Source organism: Botryllus schlosseri, chromosome 9 (genome assembly GCF_051294905.1).
Source record: "Botryllus schlosseri isolate E-star chromosome 9, Bs_hap1, whole genome shotgun sequence".
Classification (NCBI taxonomy): Eukaryota; Metazoa; Chordata; class Ascidiacea; order Stolidobranchia; family Styelidae; genus Botryllus; species Botryllus schlosseri.
The window spans coordinates 25945327-25962639 of NC_137244.1; the positions used below are offsets into that span (position 1 = coordinate 25945327).

Here is a 17313-nt window from a genome sequence, read left to right on the forward strand (position 1 = left end):
ACATAACGAAAACGCATTGAACTCAAGTGTGAGATGTTATGTTGCAGCGTAGGCAGGCACGGTGTAAACTAGAAACTAAGCAGTTGTGCTGTCTCTTGGCATGAGTTGTTCATGCCAAGAGTCATGATGACGACTGCTTCATGCTGATTCATAGCAATATCTATGCAAAACGAATCATTGACTCGCAAGCATTAGTTTGATGGTGGTGACTCAATAGCGTTACAAAAATTCTGATACGGAATCATCTGCATGTGACCCTCACAGCAGAGTTGCCCAGCTTTTCCAAACTACATCAGCATCAGAATTATAATACAATTTTTCCCAATTTGACAAGATTCAAAGTTACTGAATTCACAAAAAAACACTGTCAAAATCGGCTCACAGGCAACAACACAGGCCGATAAATATGCTGTACTCACTTGCAAAAACTTGATCAGATATGTCAAACATAGACGGTTGATTTCCGGGAGCGATTGCACCACGGCTATTGCTTCCGGCGGCTTGTTAAAACAGTTAACGCACAGATCATAATATTCCGCTGGTATTAAAGGCTCCTCCAATTCACGATACCAAAGCTTCAGTAAAGATCCTGAAAAAGATTATAAAGCTGGGGCTGATACTTCTGAATAATATGATATATTCACGTTGAATCAAACATGGAAATAAATATTTTCGGCTGACACTAGTCAGGAACTATTGGAGAATGCGAAAAACATTATATATCAAAAGTCGTATCAGCAAATATAATGTTACTGGCATGAAAAATTCGTATAATCGAGGCAAACAGATGGCTTACGTTCAATTCACTACTTTTAGATTATACCCTAACAGCTACGAAACTAGAAAAAATTTCACCTTTTACAAATTAGATTAGGGTTACAATACAGGCATATCACTCTAATTAGTATAGTTGTACAAGCTTGGTCTCATGCATACATACATTATTTTGTATTTTACCTGGCACATGGGGGTCACGCAAGCCGGTAGGGACGTTCCAGCGATCCACATGGACCTTTAACGTATTCACTTCATCGATATCGCCTGGAACCCTGGAAAACAAGTCGTGTGTTGAAACACAGATGTACTTGGTCAATGTTAAGTAGTTTCAACCATCATGGATTGAACCAAACAATAGGCTACATCGTAATGATTAGGGCGGTTTCCTTTACCTAAAAAACGGAAGATTTTGACCTAAAAAGCAACATGTTGACATTAAAAAACCTAATTTTGACAAAATTTTACCCTCATGTATGTAAATTAGGTGTTTTCGCACATGTTATAATCGCACTACTTCTTCATTTCTGGTTGGAAATGTCTGTTCAAAAGAAGTAATTTGGCATGAAAAAACTTTTTTGACTCAAGAACTGACAAATATTTACACAAAAGAAACTTTATTTTAACGTAATCTGGACCTATGAAGAATTCCACTAGTTACATCACGCATTATGGTAGAAATGATTAAAATTTGTTGTAGTACATCGAAAGATACTTTCCTACATTCTCGGGTACAAAGTGTCTGTCCTTACTAAGTAGCTTGCCAAGAATGGAGAAAGAATGTTCAACAGCAGCAGTTGTTGGCTGGCTGAAGTTGTGCGTACACTGCTGGTGACAAACCGTATTGCTCCATTCTGACAATGGTGTCTACATCACATTTTTTCATCATGCGCTACTCGATACAAGAACCAATGCCCACGCAGTATTACTTGAGTTAGGATATTGCAGTATTGCGCATAACACCATGTTAACCTACTTGTTTCATTTGACCGTTTATGATTCACAATGAGCAGACAGCGGGCCGTCTACAAGGGTAGGCCTATAAAGTAGGCTACAAGCTGTAAAATGTCAAATGATAAGTTCACCGACAGTGCAAACATCTACGATACAAACGAAATGCAAGTTGCAAAAAATTTTGACTTCGTGAACAATTTTGAAATTTTTTTACGGAACGCTACAATTTTAACAAAATCGCCGCGGTAATGATACATCATTTCGAGAATAGCCATAGCAAATCGAATATTAATACCGTACCTGAATATTCCTTCCGTCTGATTGCCGCCTAGTTTCAAAACTTCGTCAGACAGCGTGGTCATTATCCACGGCAAGCGTCTGTCCGGGAATCTGTACCAAAGCACAAAAACTCAGTTCTTTAAAATTCCACACGCAGACTTGCACCAAACTGCAAACTTACTTTTCTTCTTGCAATGACATCACTTCCTGTAACGTGCTTCCGAACATGGACGGGTTGAATATCGATCTTTGAGCCTGAATCACTTCGTCCTTGGTTGGCTTTTTCTGACCCTATTATCGACATATACCAAATAAGATGCATGTTCAGTAGGGCTGTTCAAAAATATGTTTTTTCAAAATTTACTGGCTTCTTAATAAAATGGGGTTTCCTAAAAAAAACGCTGCGCACCAATTTTGGCTCAATTCCAGCCTGTAGAAGCATTGCTAAATAATAAAAAAGATTCGGATTTGTTTAATAAAACTAGACATAAATTTTTTCAAAATTATACTGCTAACCCCATGAAATTGTTAGGTTGTCTGAAAAAACGATCCACAACAAATTTGGCTCAATTCCAACCAGTAGACGCGAAGATATTGATGTTCAAAATTTAGGGTGTGAAATCATAGTATTTACAGCGGGTAGATCTACAATAAATAATTAAAGAATGTGCCGCCGTAAATAATCCATTTTTCAAATCCAAAATTCTGTACTTCAATTGTACACTGCAAAAATCTTTTTTCTTCAAATTTTAGGGTCTGTTTCATAAAATTGTTTAATCGTCTGAAAAAACGCTGTGTGACAAAGTTGAGTTAATTCCACCCAGTAGAAGCAAAGTTATTGGAGTTAAAAATTTTGGATTTCAAATAATAGTATTCACGGTGTGCAGTTCGATAATTAATATAAAGTAAAGTCATCTCAAACCTTTTTAGCGCCAGTCTGTAGGATTTTCGTGAGCCTCTTCATGCATATTTTACCATATTCGCTCACTCTTACACCTGAGAAATGCAAAAAGCGCAGATAAATCACCACATATATTGCAAGAAAAACTCAAGAATCAGCTTATCAGTAAGGCTAGGCACAGAACAGAGTAACAGTAAAAGATAGGCTATTATTCATTCTTACCTTTCACGTCTTCCATTTCGAGATGAGAGTAAATATATCCTTCCAGGTAGGAATGAAATTTGTTTGACGGCGGAAAGAAGACCAGGCAGATAGCGAGTAATTCCAACCCTCTCTCCAAGGCTTCTTCTCTGGGATTGCCCGTTGTTTGACGGCACAGCTGGATGTAGATCTCGTCTCGAATGCCTGAGCGGGAATATAAGGAAGCGTATTAGTAACGGAAGCTGACACAAAATTACCAACAACAGTGATAATATGAAATTATGAATTAAATCTAAAAAAATAAATTCATAAAAACATATTTTATTAAAATTTGATAATTCATCATTACTTTGGCATGCACGATTGTATATTAGGGCTGTTCAAAAACAACTTTTTATTTAAATTAAGATTTTGCCATAGCAGAATTTTCAATTCTTTTTATAATAAAAAATGTGTGAAATTAGTTTTACATCGTTTTGCAGACAAGTTAATAATTTCATGGGGTTGACAGTAAGTTTTTGTATTTTTTCATTTCTTAATAAAAAATTGAAAATTTTCGAACTGCGCGCGTTCACATCTACCAATTGGAATCAAGGCAAATTTGGTGTGTAGTGTTTTCTTATCCAACCTAACAATTAAATCAGCGAATCAGGGGAAAAAAGTTTTATTTTCGAACTTATAGCTACTTCTCGGACCCTAAAGAGTTTCATGGACTCCATGTTTTAAGAACCCCTGGTGTGACAGCATAATTGGAGTTATTAAAGCAGACACTACCTGAATTTTAAAAACGTAACGAATGTGGCAGAAAAATATAAAAGAACGTCAAAGTAATTATCATTTGGCTCAAAACCACATGAGCAGCGATCTGACTCAGAGACATTACTGCAATTGCAAACAGTCACGCGTCATTCACATATTCATTCACCCGACACAATACTGCTTTGACCGCGTAAAATTTTTGAGATACCACACCAGATTTAGTCGTCGATGCAATGCAACACTATCATTCGCAATGCAGCGGTGCAGAAACACACAAAATAGGAAGGATATGACACCGATATCAGTTTACAGTAGAGATAACACCCACAATAACAGAACATAGGCAAACCTTTTTTACATAGTTGGCATTTGGCAAACTAAAAAACTTTCATCATTTCCAAATTAAATTAGAATTAGAGCTACAATGATGCTCAAAATAACTTTTTTTCCCGAATTCTGGGGATTCATTGATTACATTGTTAGGTTGCCTTAAAAGCACTGCACACCAGATTTGGCTTGAGTCTGAAAATATAGAAGTTATTATACTCAAATTTTTAAAAATATGTTTAAATATTCCTGTCAACCTCATGAAATTGTTGAGTTGTCTATATAAAACGAAGTAAAACAAACTTGACGCAATTCCAACACGCGAAAGCGAATTTATTCGAGTTTGTCATCAATAATTCTGGGATTACCCGCCATATAAAAACTGAGATAGATAAAAGAAACACAGTTTCCTCTAGCATTTTCAAGAAAACCAGAAATAAGTCAGAACTAAAATAATAGCATAGACACAGTTCACAAATTGAATCAGGAATCACTTTTCTCTAATTGGTCTTTATCTGACAATCGAGATTATCTAGATGCCCAAGTCCGCTTCCGTAAGCTGATCGGAAACATCTATCAGGTAAACTTTTCTCTCAGATTGTATTCCAAAGTGTCAAGTCACATTTTTGAATCCGACCGTGATAAGAGAGAGGAACTGACGCCTCACAACCGTTCATACACTTGACTGACAATCTGAATCGCATGCGTGTTTCAATTTACATCACCGTAACATTGAATAACCGTCCAAGTCACAAACTCGCCACAGCTAGGGGATGTTTTTACGCCAAACAATGTCGCAGGAAACGAGCCATCAACCCACCAGCGCTGGTATGCCAAATATTTGCGTAGCTGTTGTGAAAACGTTTTTACTATAGGTGAAAACAGCAAACAGCTTACCCGCATGCTGCCAGCCTTTGGTTACGACTTCGTGTGAGATCGTTGTGATGTCTTTATTTCGCAGTTTTCTATCGCCCATGTAGCCCAGAATGAGTTTAAAAACTTCCGTGGCTTCTTTTTTAATCTGAATACAAACATACACATACAATACATGTTCGTAAGTTGGCCATCAAAAACATTGCTAAAAATGGGGCAGAAATACATAGACATGCGTAGTGCATATCTTTATAAGGACATGAAGCAGAATGCATTACAGACAACTTGAGCATGACTTATATTTCACAGAGTAGTAATATCTTATGTTTAATTAGACTGTCCGACTGTCCGACTGTCAGAGCTTCAATACACAATTGAATAATATATTTGTATTGAAATAAATCTGAATATTTTCTGCTGACACTCGTCAGGAGTAATCCTCAGCAACTGGTACAGATTTCAAAAGAAATTTGTATAGTTACAGCCGTGTTCTTTCAATATGAATATATCATTCAACTTATGTTTTGGGGTCGGAAACACAAAAACCTTGGTTAATGCAATGTAAACATAAAGACGCACACAAGCAGACAATTGATGAGTATTTATTTGAAAAGGGCATTGAGAAAAAAATAAGTTTCATTCATTGACCAACTTGAAGGCATCAACATGTACTTCTGAATGTGAAATTGACTCAAACTTCAAGATGTGTAGACAAGAGCCATACCGACTTACCACTAGACTACCACGATGTAACGTTACAAATTTTGAGGATATTTTTAATACTCACGGTTTTACTTTTAGTCATGATCATCGGCTTTTTGATGGGCTCCCGCGTCCACGACAGCATGGTGTGGATGGTGATCTTTTTACGCAATAATCCTCTCGTGTGCACGTTTAAATTGCTTTTCGCAAATAGGGCGAGAGCCTCTGGCGCGTTGGACCCCCTCTTCGAAAAATGCCTCGACCCTGGCAGAAAAATGTCAGAAATACTGATGGACTAGTACACCATAGAGCTAAAAATACCACAATTCTACAAAAAGGTTTTTCGAAGTGCAGACAATAAAAACAAGCCGGCCTGTCTGGTATCGTTTTTAGTAGACAATTCAACAATTTCATTATGTAGCCAGTAAAATTTAAAACAGAATTCATTTTTCAAATAAATTAAAAATTTTCCAACTCCAACAGCTTCGCTGCTACTGGTCGAAATTGACCCAAATTTTCTGTGCACCGTTTTTTTAGCCAACAGTTTTATCAACAACCCTATAAAATTTGGAAAATCTGTTGTTTTTGAACCACCCTCGCATGCTTGCATAATGAGATTTTTTGGTAATCTATAACGAACTTCAATATACAATTAAACTGTGAAAGAAACTTATCTATTCTCGACTGACACTCGTCAGGGGTAATCGTCAGCAGCTGGTAGAGAATCGGAAAGAACATTGTATCTAGAATGAAATCTTTTGATAATTTCTATAAAGAAATTACCTGGTGGCGGCTGAGAATGCGGGAAACTCTGACTTTTCGTCACACCCGGAGATGACTTGGCTTTCATGGATGAATATTCCTTTTGACTCTCATTACGAACGGGCGATTTCTTCATGATATCGACCAAACCATCGTCCGACTTCGATCTCATATGTCCGCTCAAACGATTTTGAATCGGAGACAGGCTGTCTTTCGGCGCGTTCGCGTCTTGCGATTTTTTCTGGTCTGACGTCAATCGGGCCAGTTTGGGTTTAGACTCGTTTGAGTCTAAAGATCCTTGACCACCGGATGTGCTGCGGCTGTTGCTGCTCGTGAGCAGGGAATCTTGAGATTTGGAGTGGCATTTGGACTGTGTCAGGTTGTGTCCGATTTTGCCGTTCGAGAGTCGCATGCTGCCATTACTCTGAAAATCAAACAACAGTTCTGATGAAACAGTTGTAAATTGACTCGTATCTTGAGCTGGGCAATATTGAGTGCATCACCACGTCAGTCATTCGATCCTTAATCAAGCATTCGAGTATCACTGATTATGCCGTCAAAACAGAACGAATGATGTAGAAAGTTCTAATATGTAGGCTAGGGCTGTTCAAAAATACCGTATTCATTTTTTCAAATTCCACTGGCTACGTGATAAAATTGTTAGGTTGTCTAAAACAACGCTGCGCCACCAAATTTGGCTCAATTCCAACCAGTAGATGCGATGCTCTTATAGTATTTACGGTGGCTAACTCTTACATTATTTATTATAGAATCATAGAAATAGAAATTTATGTTATGTAGACCTACCTTTTGTGCGAGCACGAAGAATGCAATGAGAGTTCTACGTCACGTCAAAGATAATTTGGTATTTTATCGACCATGCCTATTTCATTGCACTTTGTGACAATGCTGTGTGTGGCTAACACTTTCACAGATTTGCTATTCCCAGTGGAAAATAACATCGAAACTATGATTCTTGTTGATAAATCAACTTTTAGTATCAATTTTAACGATTTGAGTAAAGTAGTGAGATATGACATTTTCGAGCACTGAAATTATACCAGAATTATAACGTCGATACTATTTTCCACTGTGAAAATCCTCGTCTGGCCGTATCACAACATACCAAGCATGCACAAAAGCTACACACGTTAGCGGGAATGACATTTCTGTGGAGCCGTCATCAACCCACAGTATTGTCACAAAGTGTAATGAAATAGGTATCGTCATAAAACAGCAAATAGACTTTAATGTGATGTAAAACTGGCATTACATTCTTTGTGGTAGCATAAAAAGTACATATTTAAACTTTCCATAATAAGTGATGCTCGAATACTAATAATTGACTCAAGAATTGTATCACTCAGACTTGGTACTCAAATCTGCCAGTTCTGCACATATCACTGGTTTCCTGACAACATAAATAACTGGTTTTGTTTGATATCAATGTATCAAAACACCAATTAGATTTTCAAGTGCTAGGCCATAAATATATATCCATACCACTTGTCAGTTACGAAGGATTTAGCTCATAATCGCAACATTAGACTAGTACAATGCAATATTATAATACATCTTGCATCTGACAATAGTAGATTGTGAAATGCCACATTATGCATCTTTGTCTATATATATATATATATATAAATATAACTAATCAGTTAGCCCTGTTTATGATTTAGCTCATAAGCGCAACATTAGACTATAATGCTATGTTATAATGTAGGGCTATATATAGAGATATAAAGATATCTAACATTAAACAATATCCTCCTTGGTAACAAAAACTAGTGTTAATACTAAAACATAGATCTAATGTAGGTACCCTGTTCAAACGGCTACAATACTGAGCAACCAAACACTTGAAACTGATTATAAAGTGGTAATTGAATGAATGAACACCAACTTCAACACACAGTAAAGCTTGCAACTCGCAAACTAAAACTAACTATAGTACATCAACAACTGCGACATTCACAATGTCTGCTTTGGAGTGCAAAACAAGATCCCAAGTAAGCAAAGTTTCCTGCAAACTACAGAATACTCATTGTATGAAAGGGTAACAGGACATGTCGCGTCAATACAATGATCAAATTGCTGTAGTAACCAGATTCATTCAGTTCAACTTCAATACGCCACTTGGATACACCCCAAGCCTAACATGGTATCGATCTCGATAAGTTATCTAGCCTAAATAGGCCCCACTGCACTCGAGCTTTGAGGAACAAAATGATTACTTAGAAAACTTTCAACTCAAGCAAGGATTGGCTCCAACAGAATGATCTCCATTGCAATCAGCTGTGAGTAAACATCGCTAGGGTTTCACACTGCGCTACCAATTGGCGCATTTCAGTCGCAGTTCTCGTTAACTAATGATCTTTTCCTTAGATATCAGTGTCCTAAGCATGCGACTCAAATTCGAGTATGTAGCATACACAAATTGAACTGGGTTTTCTAATTGACTAGGAAGTAATATGATAGGCTTGGCATCATAACTGTTCGTGTTTGTGTGTTTGTTGGTGGTCATGCCATCGATATTATCATTAATCATTGATATTCTTTCACAATATTCACATACTATTAATTCTTCCATGAACTACTATTCAATTAAGTATTAGGCTCCCTCATGCAAAGTCGGAAAACTAGAAAATATTCAGCTTTTCCAAATCAAATCAAATTAGAAATATAGATATAATTTTTTCCAAATTAGGTTAGAACTAGAATTACTGAATCCGCAAAAACTTGGAAATTGAATTGAATTATGAATTAGTAAGAAATACAAAAGAATCACATTCAATTTGTATCAAATGAAGAGGTCATTCTCATAAGCATGAAAATAGCAAATGTAAGTACACTGAGCTTCGCTCGTTTCACACTATACAGTCTTCCTGTGGCGTTTTCAGGAAAATCAGAAACCAGATTAGAATTGATATCATAGAAACAGCTCACAAATTAGATTAGAATGTATAATCTAATGTCCAAGTCTGCTGTCATGGATGAACAGAAATTGAATAGAATATTAGTATAGCTTTCATGAAGATGACTAAGATTTTGTACAATTAGAATATATATTTTAGTCATCGTCATCGGTACTCGTCAGGGCATTTAATCTTGCTGGTATTTGATCACAGTCGAGTCCCGGAAGAATTTCAAGAGCGTGCTATGTGACACACAAGGGAATTTCGAGTAGAACACACAAGTATCAAAAACCAACCGCTCGTGAGGCACGATTGCCTGAAGTCCTCTGCCGTCGACGATTCCTGTGATCGCTGGAATGATTCGGCGAATCGGAACTCGAAGAACCGGCAGATTTCCGTCTGATTGAGAAAATTTTCCGGTCAAAATCCACAAAAACAGAACAGAATACAGAAAATTCCCTTCAGGAGTATCTAGTGCATATGAAAATCCATAATTAATAGTTGAACCTGCACATAATGAATCAATGTGTATGCTATGACAAGACTTGTACCAACTACTGGATTTTCAAAATGGGCAACTAGAACTAGAACTAACCACAACTAACAAATATGGTAGATAGGGTTTCAAGTTTGTAATGGAAGGGGCTGCAACCTCCACAGCCCACCCCTGGCTACCCTACTGTTAGTAGTGATGACTCTGAGCCAGCAATGGCCGACAGGAACTATTTTTTTAATTCACAACGAAGACTACAACTGTCATATGTCAACAAACTAGACCAAGACAGTGCTACTATTACTGTAAAACAATAATGTACTCCACAACTAATCCATAGCATATCATTTAGGACATTCAGTTCAAAGAATACACACAGCACCACGTCACATAAACGATGATCTCCTCAAAATAAGAATTGCTACACTCAAACAACATATTATGTAGACACGATTGCAGTGTGATCTAAAATTAGTCGAGTAGGTCGCAACCAAAATTATAAGGATAATTACCATGAAAATTGTAACAAATAAGAGAGATGACATTATTATCAGTTCCCATAAACTCTTTACGACCTTAGATAATTTTAGCAGAGTGTTGCAACCAAACAAGAAAATATTCAGCTTCACCGAAATAGAAAAGAATTATAGCTCCACAGTTTTTTCTGAACTAGCATTACTGAATTGGCAAAAACTTTGGCATTAAATGAAGTTCGGTTCACATCAAAACAGAGTTCATCCTCATAAGTATGAGAATAGCAAATGTCTGTACAGCAAGCTTGGCTCGTTTTGCAGTATAGCCTACAATTCTCCTGCAACATTTTCAGGAAAAGCAGAAATTAGATTAGAACCAAAATCATGCATCAATATCATATAGCACAAACATTTCAATGGAATTTGCCTTACGACTGCTATTGCTTCACGTAACTATTAGGCTACAGAGCAGCTTTGACTGGTAAGGAAATGGTAGTGTTGCAACAAATAACACACTAATTCTACCTGTGCTTGTGTGGTCTGTTTTTAGGCGTTGATTCATTGCTATTTTCTTTTAGCATTTGCAACTTTGAAAGAGGAATGGTTTCAGCTCCTTTTGGACGGTGCCATACCGTCTTTTGAGTCGTTGCGTTGTAATAATAATATCTTGATGTGCTGTTGTCGAATAGCTCCCACCTGACAAGGAGACAGAAAACGCATTACAAGGACAATTGACTAAAACTAAGTCGTGCCAATGAACATAGCTACGGTACCACGAGGAAACATGTAAGGAAGTATGGTAGAAGACACACGCATGCAAAAACTTCCCAGAAATAATTCCTAATTCGGTAACCACGCGACTTGCAACCAAGCTTATATTACAGAATCTCTTGACACATAACATGGTTTGCTGTTAACAGGTTAACGGAGTAAATTACTTAGGAATTCTTGAGGCAAATAATGAAAGAAATTTACTTGATATCAAAAGAGCTTCTTAGAGGTACAGAACTTCAATATACAATTGAATAAATATATTCATATTGAAATAAACCAGAATATTTTCGGCTGGTCAGGGGAAATCGTCACTTCGTAAGCAACTAGTAGAGAACTGGAAAGAGCATTGTATTTTGCATATCAACAATATTATCACCGAATATGAACTCAAATATCAATATGTTATCTACGCACCACCACTTTTACACAGTAAACAGATAATGCAATCCTCATGAAAAGGAATGGACACCAAAAATGACTGAGAATGCATCATAAAATTTGCTGATTTCAACATTTCAACTTCAGAAACACAGGTCATTTGATGTTTGATCAACAAGATAATCGAACAGGTTTTTGTGTAGTTTATGTACTAATAATACCACAACTACATTTTAACTATTGTTACCTAGTTGACACTGTAATTTAAACACAAAATAAGCTCATTAAATACCCTGTAGTAGGCAAAACAAGGCTTACACAACAATAGCACATATTTTAGTAGGTTTAAGATTATGAAATGGTATTTGTTATACCAAAATTGAAAATTAGCAACCAGACAATATCCCAATATTCTGCCTATCGTTAAAAAATGCTTAACATCCATGGATCTACACTACATAATTTGAACAAAATGGTAACTCCGTGTGAATGAAACACATTTGGTGGTCAGATAAAGCACTCCATTACCCGAATGTCTCCCAGCATGAAATGTTATATCAGTTCAATTAGCGATTAGCCAAACCAATCTCAAGACCCATCCTCCAACGATGTGTGACAAAAGAAAACTAATCAGGCCTCAATTGGTTATCCGATAGGAGCATTTTAGTGGATATAATGGGATACTTGATATTTATGATTATAATGACTAAAATCCAATGTAGTAAAAGATGTTATCTTGCAATTGCTGACTTTTTTCTCTAAACTTTCATCCAGATCATAAATATTAAATTATATTGCAATTATCTGCTCTTGTGCTTCACGTCTTTTGGTTTTAAGTGCTATTCCAAGGTGATTAAATCGTTAGGTTACCACAAAAAAACGATGCACACTAAATTTGAATTCATTCCGATACACACGAAATTTGAATTCATTCCAAACTGTAATTGCGGAGTTCTCACAGTTTGAAAATTTTGAATTCACTATGAAATGCCAAAAATACTTTTTTCGAATGTTTCTGTCAACCCCATGAAATTGTTGAGCCGTCTTCAAAGACAATGGAAAACAACTTTGAGTCAATTCCAACCCATAGAAGCGGAGTTATTTGAGTTTTTCTTTATTAATTCTGGGATTATCCTTGATCTGTGGATCATCCAAGAATTATCATCAAAAAACTAAAATAACTCAACTCCGCTTCTACAGGTTGGTGTTTTCTCGAATTTGTTTTGCACCGTTTTTGAAGACAACTCAAAAATTTTATAGTAAATTCAAAATTTTCAAACTGTGAGAATACCGCAATTACAGTTTGGAATGAAATCAAATTTCGTGTGCATCGTTTTTTGTGGTAACCTAACGATTTAATCACCTAGTCAGCAAGATTCAGGAAAAAAGTTTTTTTTGAACAAGCCCTAATATGCACAGACCATGTGTATGTGTACCATGAGTCCGTGTATATGCCGCAAAAACATCAAGGACGAAAACAAACTATGTCCTTTCCTTTACTTTGTTATAACAGTATCAAAGATGTGGAAAGTTCAAACATGTAGACTACCCTTTATGCAACAACATAGAATATAATGCCAATTCTATATCACATTAGACATAATTTGGTATTTTTTCGGCCATACCTATTTCATTGCACTTTGTGGCAAGCACGACTACTAATATGCATTGCCTAGCATGTTTCATATGATGCAATACGACCAATCGACGTTTCAAGGTTTCCACAGAGGAAAATAGTATCAGAACTGCATTTCCCGTTGATAATCAAACTGTTGGCGGCCCTAGTTAGAATACTGATAGCCGTGTCAAATATGGAGAAGACATTGAATAGTAGCTGTTTGGTTTCTTAGGCCTGGTATTATCTTAAGCAGACAGAAGGCAGACTTACCACTGGTTTTCTGATGCATATTTCACAGTAGCACCATCTGGTACATCCCAAACGCACTCCCCTGTCATTAAATTTGCATACATTCGTTCACGGGTTCTAGGCTCCACGATCTCGACCCATTCCAGACTGTAAAATATGACAAATGCATGAGCAATATTTTTCACACTAGCTTGCTGAAGCTGTAAACTTACCCCATCTTTGTCATGTTTCGCCTCAGAGAAGAACTTTTCATGTAACTACTGTAGGTTGCTATGTAAATCTGTGAATATCATAGAGTTACACTGAATATGCAGCGAATTTATCAGCCCATTTCATAATCACAGAAAATTGGGATGAGATCGAGGTCACAAAAAGCATTGTATTTAGCAAGAAACGTTTCAATTTCAAGAAAATATCACAGCTAAACGGACACTCTCAAAGGCATGTGAATGGCACAAAACAGTTCAGCTGCAGCATTTTCAGGAAAACTTAGAATTGAACTAGAATTGAAATTAGAGCAGAATATCATTTCACAAATTACATCACAATTAGATTATCGTCATTAAGCTCTAATTAGTCTAATTTTGCAGAATTTGAATTACCTATCCTAGATATCAAAGTCTAGCTCAACCTATAACACTGTTTTTGGTTGCACTCTCTGCCAAAATGCCACTTCCACCAGACATGCGTCAGTGTAGTTTAAAATCTAAATAGCCGAATGCCAGACTCGAGAAAAGTAAACACGCGATTCCATCGATGCGTTGCAACACTCACGGCCCAGCTGCTACTAGGAATGAGGATAACTCAGAATTTGACACAGGGGTAAATTCTATCGTCTTATCTGACTGCGTGCTACCACGAATAGCCATTGATTATATAGCTTGCAATGCTATATCCCACTAAAAGCTGTGGCTGTAACTGATAATACAGCGGCAGGCAACGACGCGATTTTTAAATAAGTCTTTTCACACTTCAGTACAGAATAGTATCATTCCCGTCCGGACATACCGGCGTCGTGTGGTAACAAGGGCGTCTGAAACAAGGCCTGCATAATTATCGTTCATGCCTTGCTGATATTTCAACGAGACGTTTCGTCACTAACTGAGACAACTAACCGCTGGATACTGACATTACGTAATTTTCGTAGTTCAGATATAGTTTGCGAATTTCACTTAAGCCTAATTCTAGTTGGCGAGCTCATTACGAGGCTACCAGCGGCGAATCGACATATATTACTTGCATATTCCTTTAAAAATATGTAAACCAAGCTGACTTCCTATAGAGTCTAGCGCCGTATATAGTTACTGGCTGAATCCCCATCGATGTTTAGATTATGGCGACTTGTCTTGACGCAAGCCTCAATGTTTACACAAGCTTATTCATATTATATCCCTGCTGCGTCATAGAAAACAATGCCTGGCCTGCTTCACTCTCGCAATAACAACGTAATTTTCGGACTAAGTTTTGAAATATGGTAGCATAAAATACTGTAGTTCACATAGCAACTCGAAACCAATCTTACTCGATACAGAAACCCGAAATGAAGATACTTGTATGCTAGCCAACGCAGTTAACAGCCAACTTCTCGTTTTACAAAGCAAGTGAAGATACAAAATTACTTAAATTTCAACTGACCGGCTTCACATGTTCACAACCACATTCTGTATAACGTGTTGCGAAATTATAGCATGTGATACAATTATGCGAGTACTCTTGTCTGGTGAGTTACCCGCATTCTTTGTGATTGCGATAAACCTCGCTAGTCGTGACATACTACATGACAACAAAGCGGAGATACGAACATCGAACAAGCGCTGTAGCTTCGGCTTGTGCGTTAATAGCAGCCTAGCAGGCATAAGTCTCCTGAAACGGATATTCTGTACATGACATTCTGTTCGCTTTCAGCAGCTAACTCTCAAATCGATACTGCTTTTAGGTACGCACTGTGTAGTACATGATCCACAGTGCATTAGTGAGGTAACCATTTAACTATAAAATTATGTCCGTTGGACCGGAAATGGGACGACTATAGTCATAATAATAAGAAAATTGCATGCAATGTAACGTCTATTTCATATAGGCTACTTTCGGTAAAAACACTTATACTTCAAATGAAAACAATTTTCGTAAATTGATAGCCTCAAGATTGCCGCCATTGACACCAACGATAAACTACGATGGTTTCATATCAACAAAGTGAATATTAGATAGTCTTCCTGGTAGGTCTGCTTGCACAATGCACATAGCCTACCTTAGCGACGATCAACGCGCGCTCGCACTGGTAAATTAGCAGAAACTCGATATGGATTCATTTCTCCGCTACAGTAAAGAAAAGGCTATCTAGTAAAGACATTTTAGACAGTGTATACAACAAATAAGCCGTCTTTGTTGCGGCATTACGCCACGCGTTCGTTCGAATTGAGGTACAATGATACATATTGCTCTTGCAGACACAGATTTTGAGAGCTGGTCGTAATTGCGTGGTGTAACGTAGAGCGAATGAACGAATAAAGATTTCCTGTTGACATATATAAATTCTATATATTAATACATTACACCCCTTTCACATCGACCGCGTTTTATGGAAAATTTGAACACCGTATCGAGTATATAGCTTACCATACAATGGGCAGTGGAGTGAAGGCCTCCTTGGATAACTGCGAAAATGGACTGAATATCGCTACTTGGCCTCCTATTACTAATAATAAGAAGAACATATTTTAATCTGTCTTACATATGGTATAAATCGCGTAGATCACATTGATAGTTATTATGATAGTAGAGAATGAAAATCCGTAGAGCAAGTAAATAAACCATTCATATTCAAGAATCAAGAGTTTCAGACTTAATTTACGGATTCTGGTGCGTGCGTAGTATGGAACGTCAGAATTGCACTGTGCGTGTGCAATTATATTATAATCACTATTAGATTAATCCAGACTTGAGCAACTAGAAAATTTTAAGCATTTCTAAATTGGATTCGAATTAGAATTATAGCTACATAGTGTTTCCAAATTAGATTAGAATTAGAATTTCTGAATTCGCGAAAACTTTCAAATTAAAATCAAGTTTGGTTCATATCATATCAGAGTCCTTCCTCATAAGCTCCAGAATGGCAAAAGTCTGTACACCAAGCTTATCGGCTAGTTTCCCACTATATGGCATTTCAGGAAACCCAGGAGACAGAAGTTGGATTAGGATTACAATTAGAGCATTGCAGCACTTCAAAAATGAGATCAGAATAAGATTACTGACATTCGATGCAGGATGCAGCCTATCCTAATTGGTCATACGGAAATAAATAGAAATCACTGCATTACTTCCTTCCAACAACAATCCCTGGCCGGATATACCTACGAATGAGACGTAGATATCATAATTCGCCAGCCAGCCACCTTTTTTAACAGCAGAACCGATAAGCATCGATAAGTGGCAAACGCAATCCCGATGGCGCCACATCAATTATTAAAAAGCTATCGGCAAGGGAGAGGTGTTGAAATTTTGCCGACGGAATTACCAGTTATCGCCGGCGCCGGGGTCAATGAAATTGCCACCAATCTCAACAATACAATGCCTTCGGCGGACATACGACATTCCGCAAAAGGACGTAGCCAGACTTGGACAACCATAGATAATAATTCTAGTTGTAGACTAACTAGAGTGAAATGCCGGTAACCTAATTCTTATCTAATTTGTAAAATGCTTCTATGCTTTCATTTTAATTCCAACCTAATCTCCTGAAAATGCTACAGGAGAACTATCATGCGAAACGAGACAAGAAGCTTGCTGTACAGACATTTGCCACTATCATGCTTTTGACAATGAAATCTAAATTGACATGAGCTTAACTTGATTTCCAAGTTTTCCCGAATTCAGCA

The 17313-nt window shown here is 37.2% G+C and overlaps 1 protein-coding gene across 1 annotated transcript in view; it reads right to left on the reverse strand.

Moving 5' to 3' along the window:
• The window catches only part of LOC145445775 (rho GTPase-activating protein 39-like), a 17058-nt gene extending 3251 nt beyond the window's left edge, over window positions 1-13807 (reverse strand). The window contains exons 1-13 of the mRNA XM_080323914.1: window positions 13648-13807; window positions 13457-13582; window positions 10942-11112; window positions 9747-9849; window positions 6554-6956; window positions 5856-6034; window positions 5093-5216; window positions 3131-3313; window positions 2930-3003; window positions 2189-2298; window positions 2029-2118; window positions 958-1049; window positions 420-589 (exon numbers count right to left, since the gene is read on the reverse strand). Of these exons, the coding sequence (XP_080180040.1) occupies window positions 420-589; window positions 958-1049; window positions 2029-2118; window positions 2189-2298; window positions 2930-3003; window positions 3131-3313; window positions 5093-5216; window positions 5856-6034; window positions 6554-6956; window positions 9747-9849; window positions 10942-11112; window positions 13457-13582; window positions 13648-13688 (1866 nt within the window). The 5' untranslated portion in view covers window positions 13689-13807. The remainder of the gene's footprint in view (window positions 1-419; window positions 590-957; window positions 1050-2028; window positions 2119-2188; window positions 2299-2929; window positions 3004-3130; window positions 3314-5092; window positions 5217-5855; window positions 6035-6553; window positions 6957-9746; window positions 9850-10941; window positions 11113-13456; window positions 13583-13647) is intronic.
• Window positions 13808-17313: the final 3506 nt, after the last annotated feature.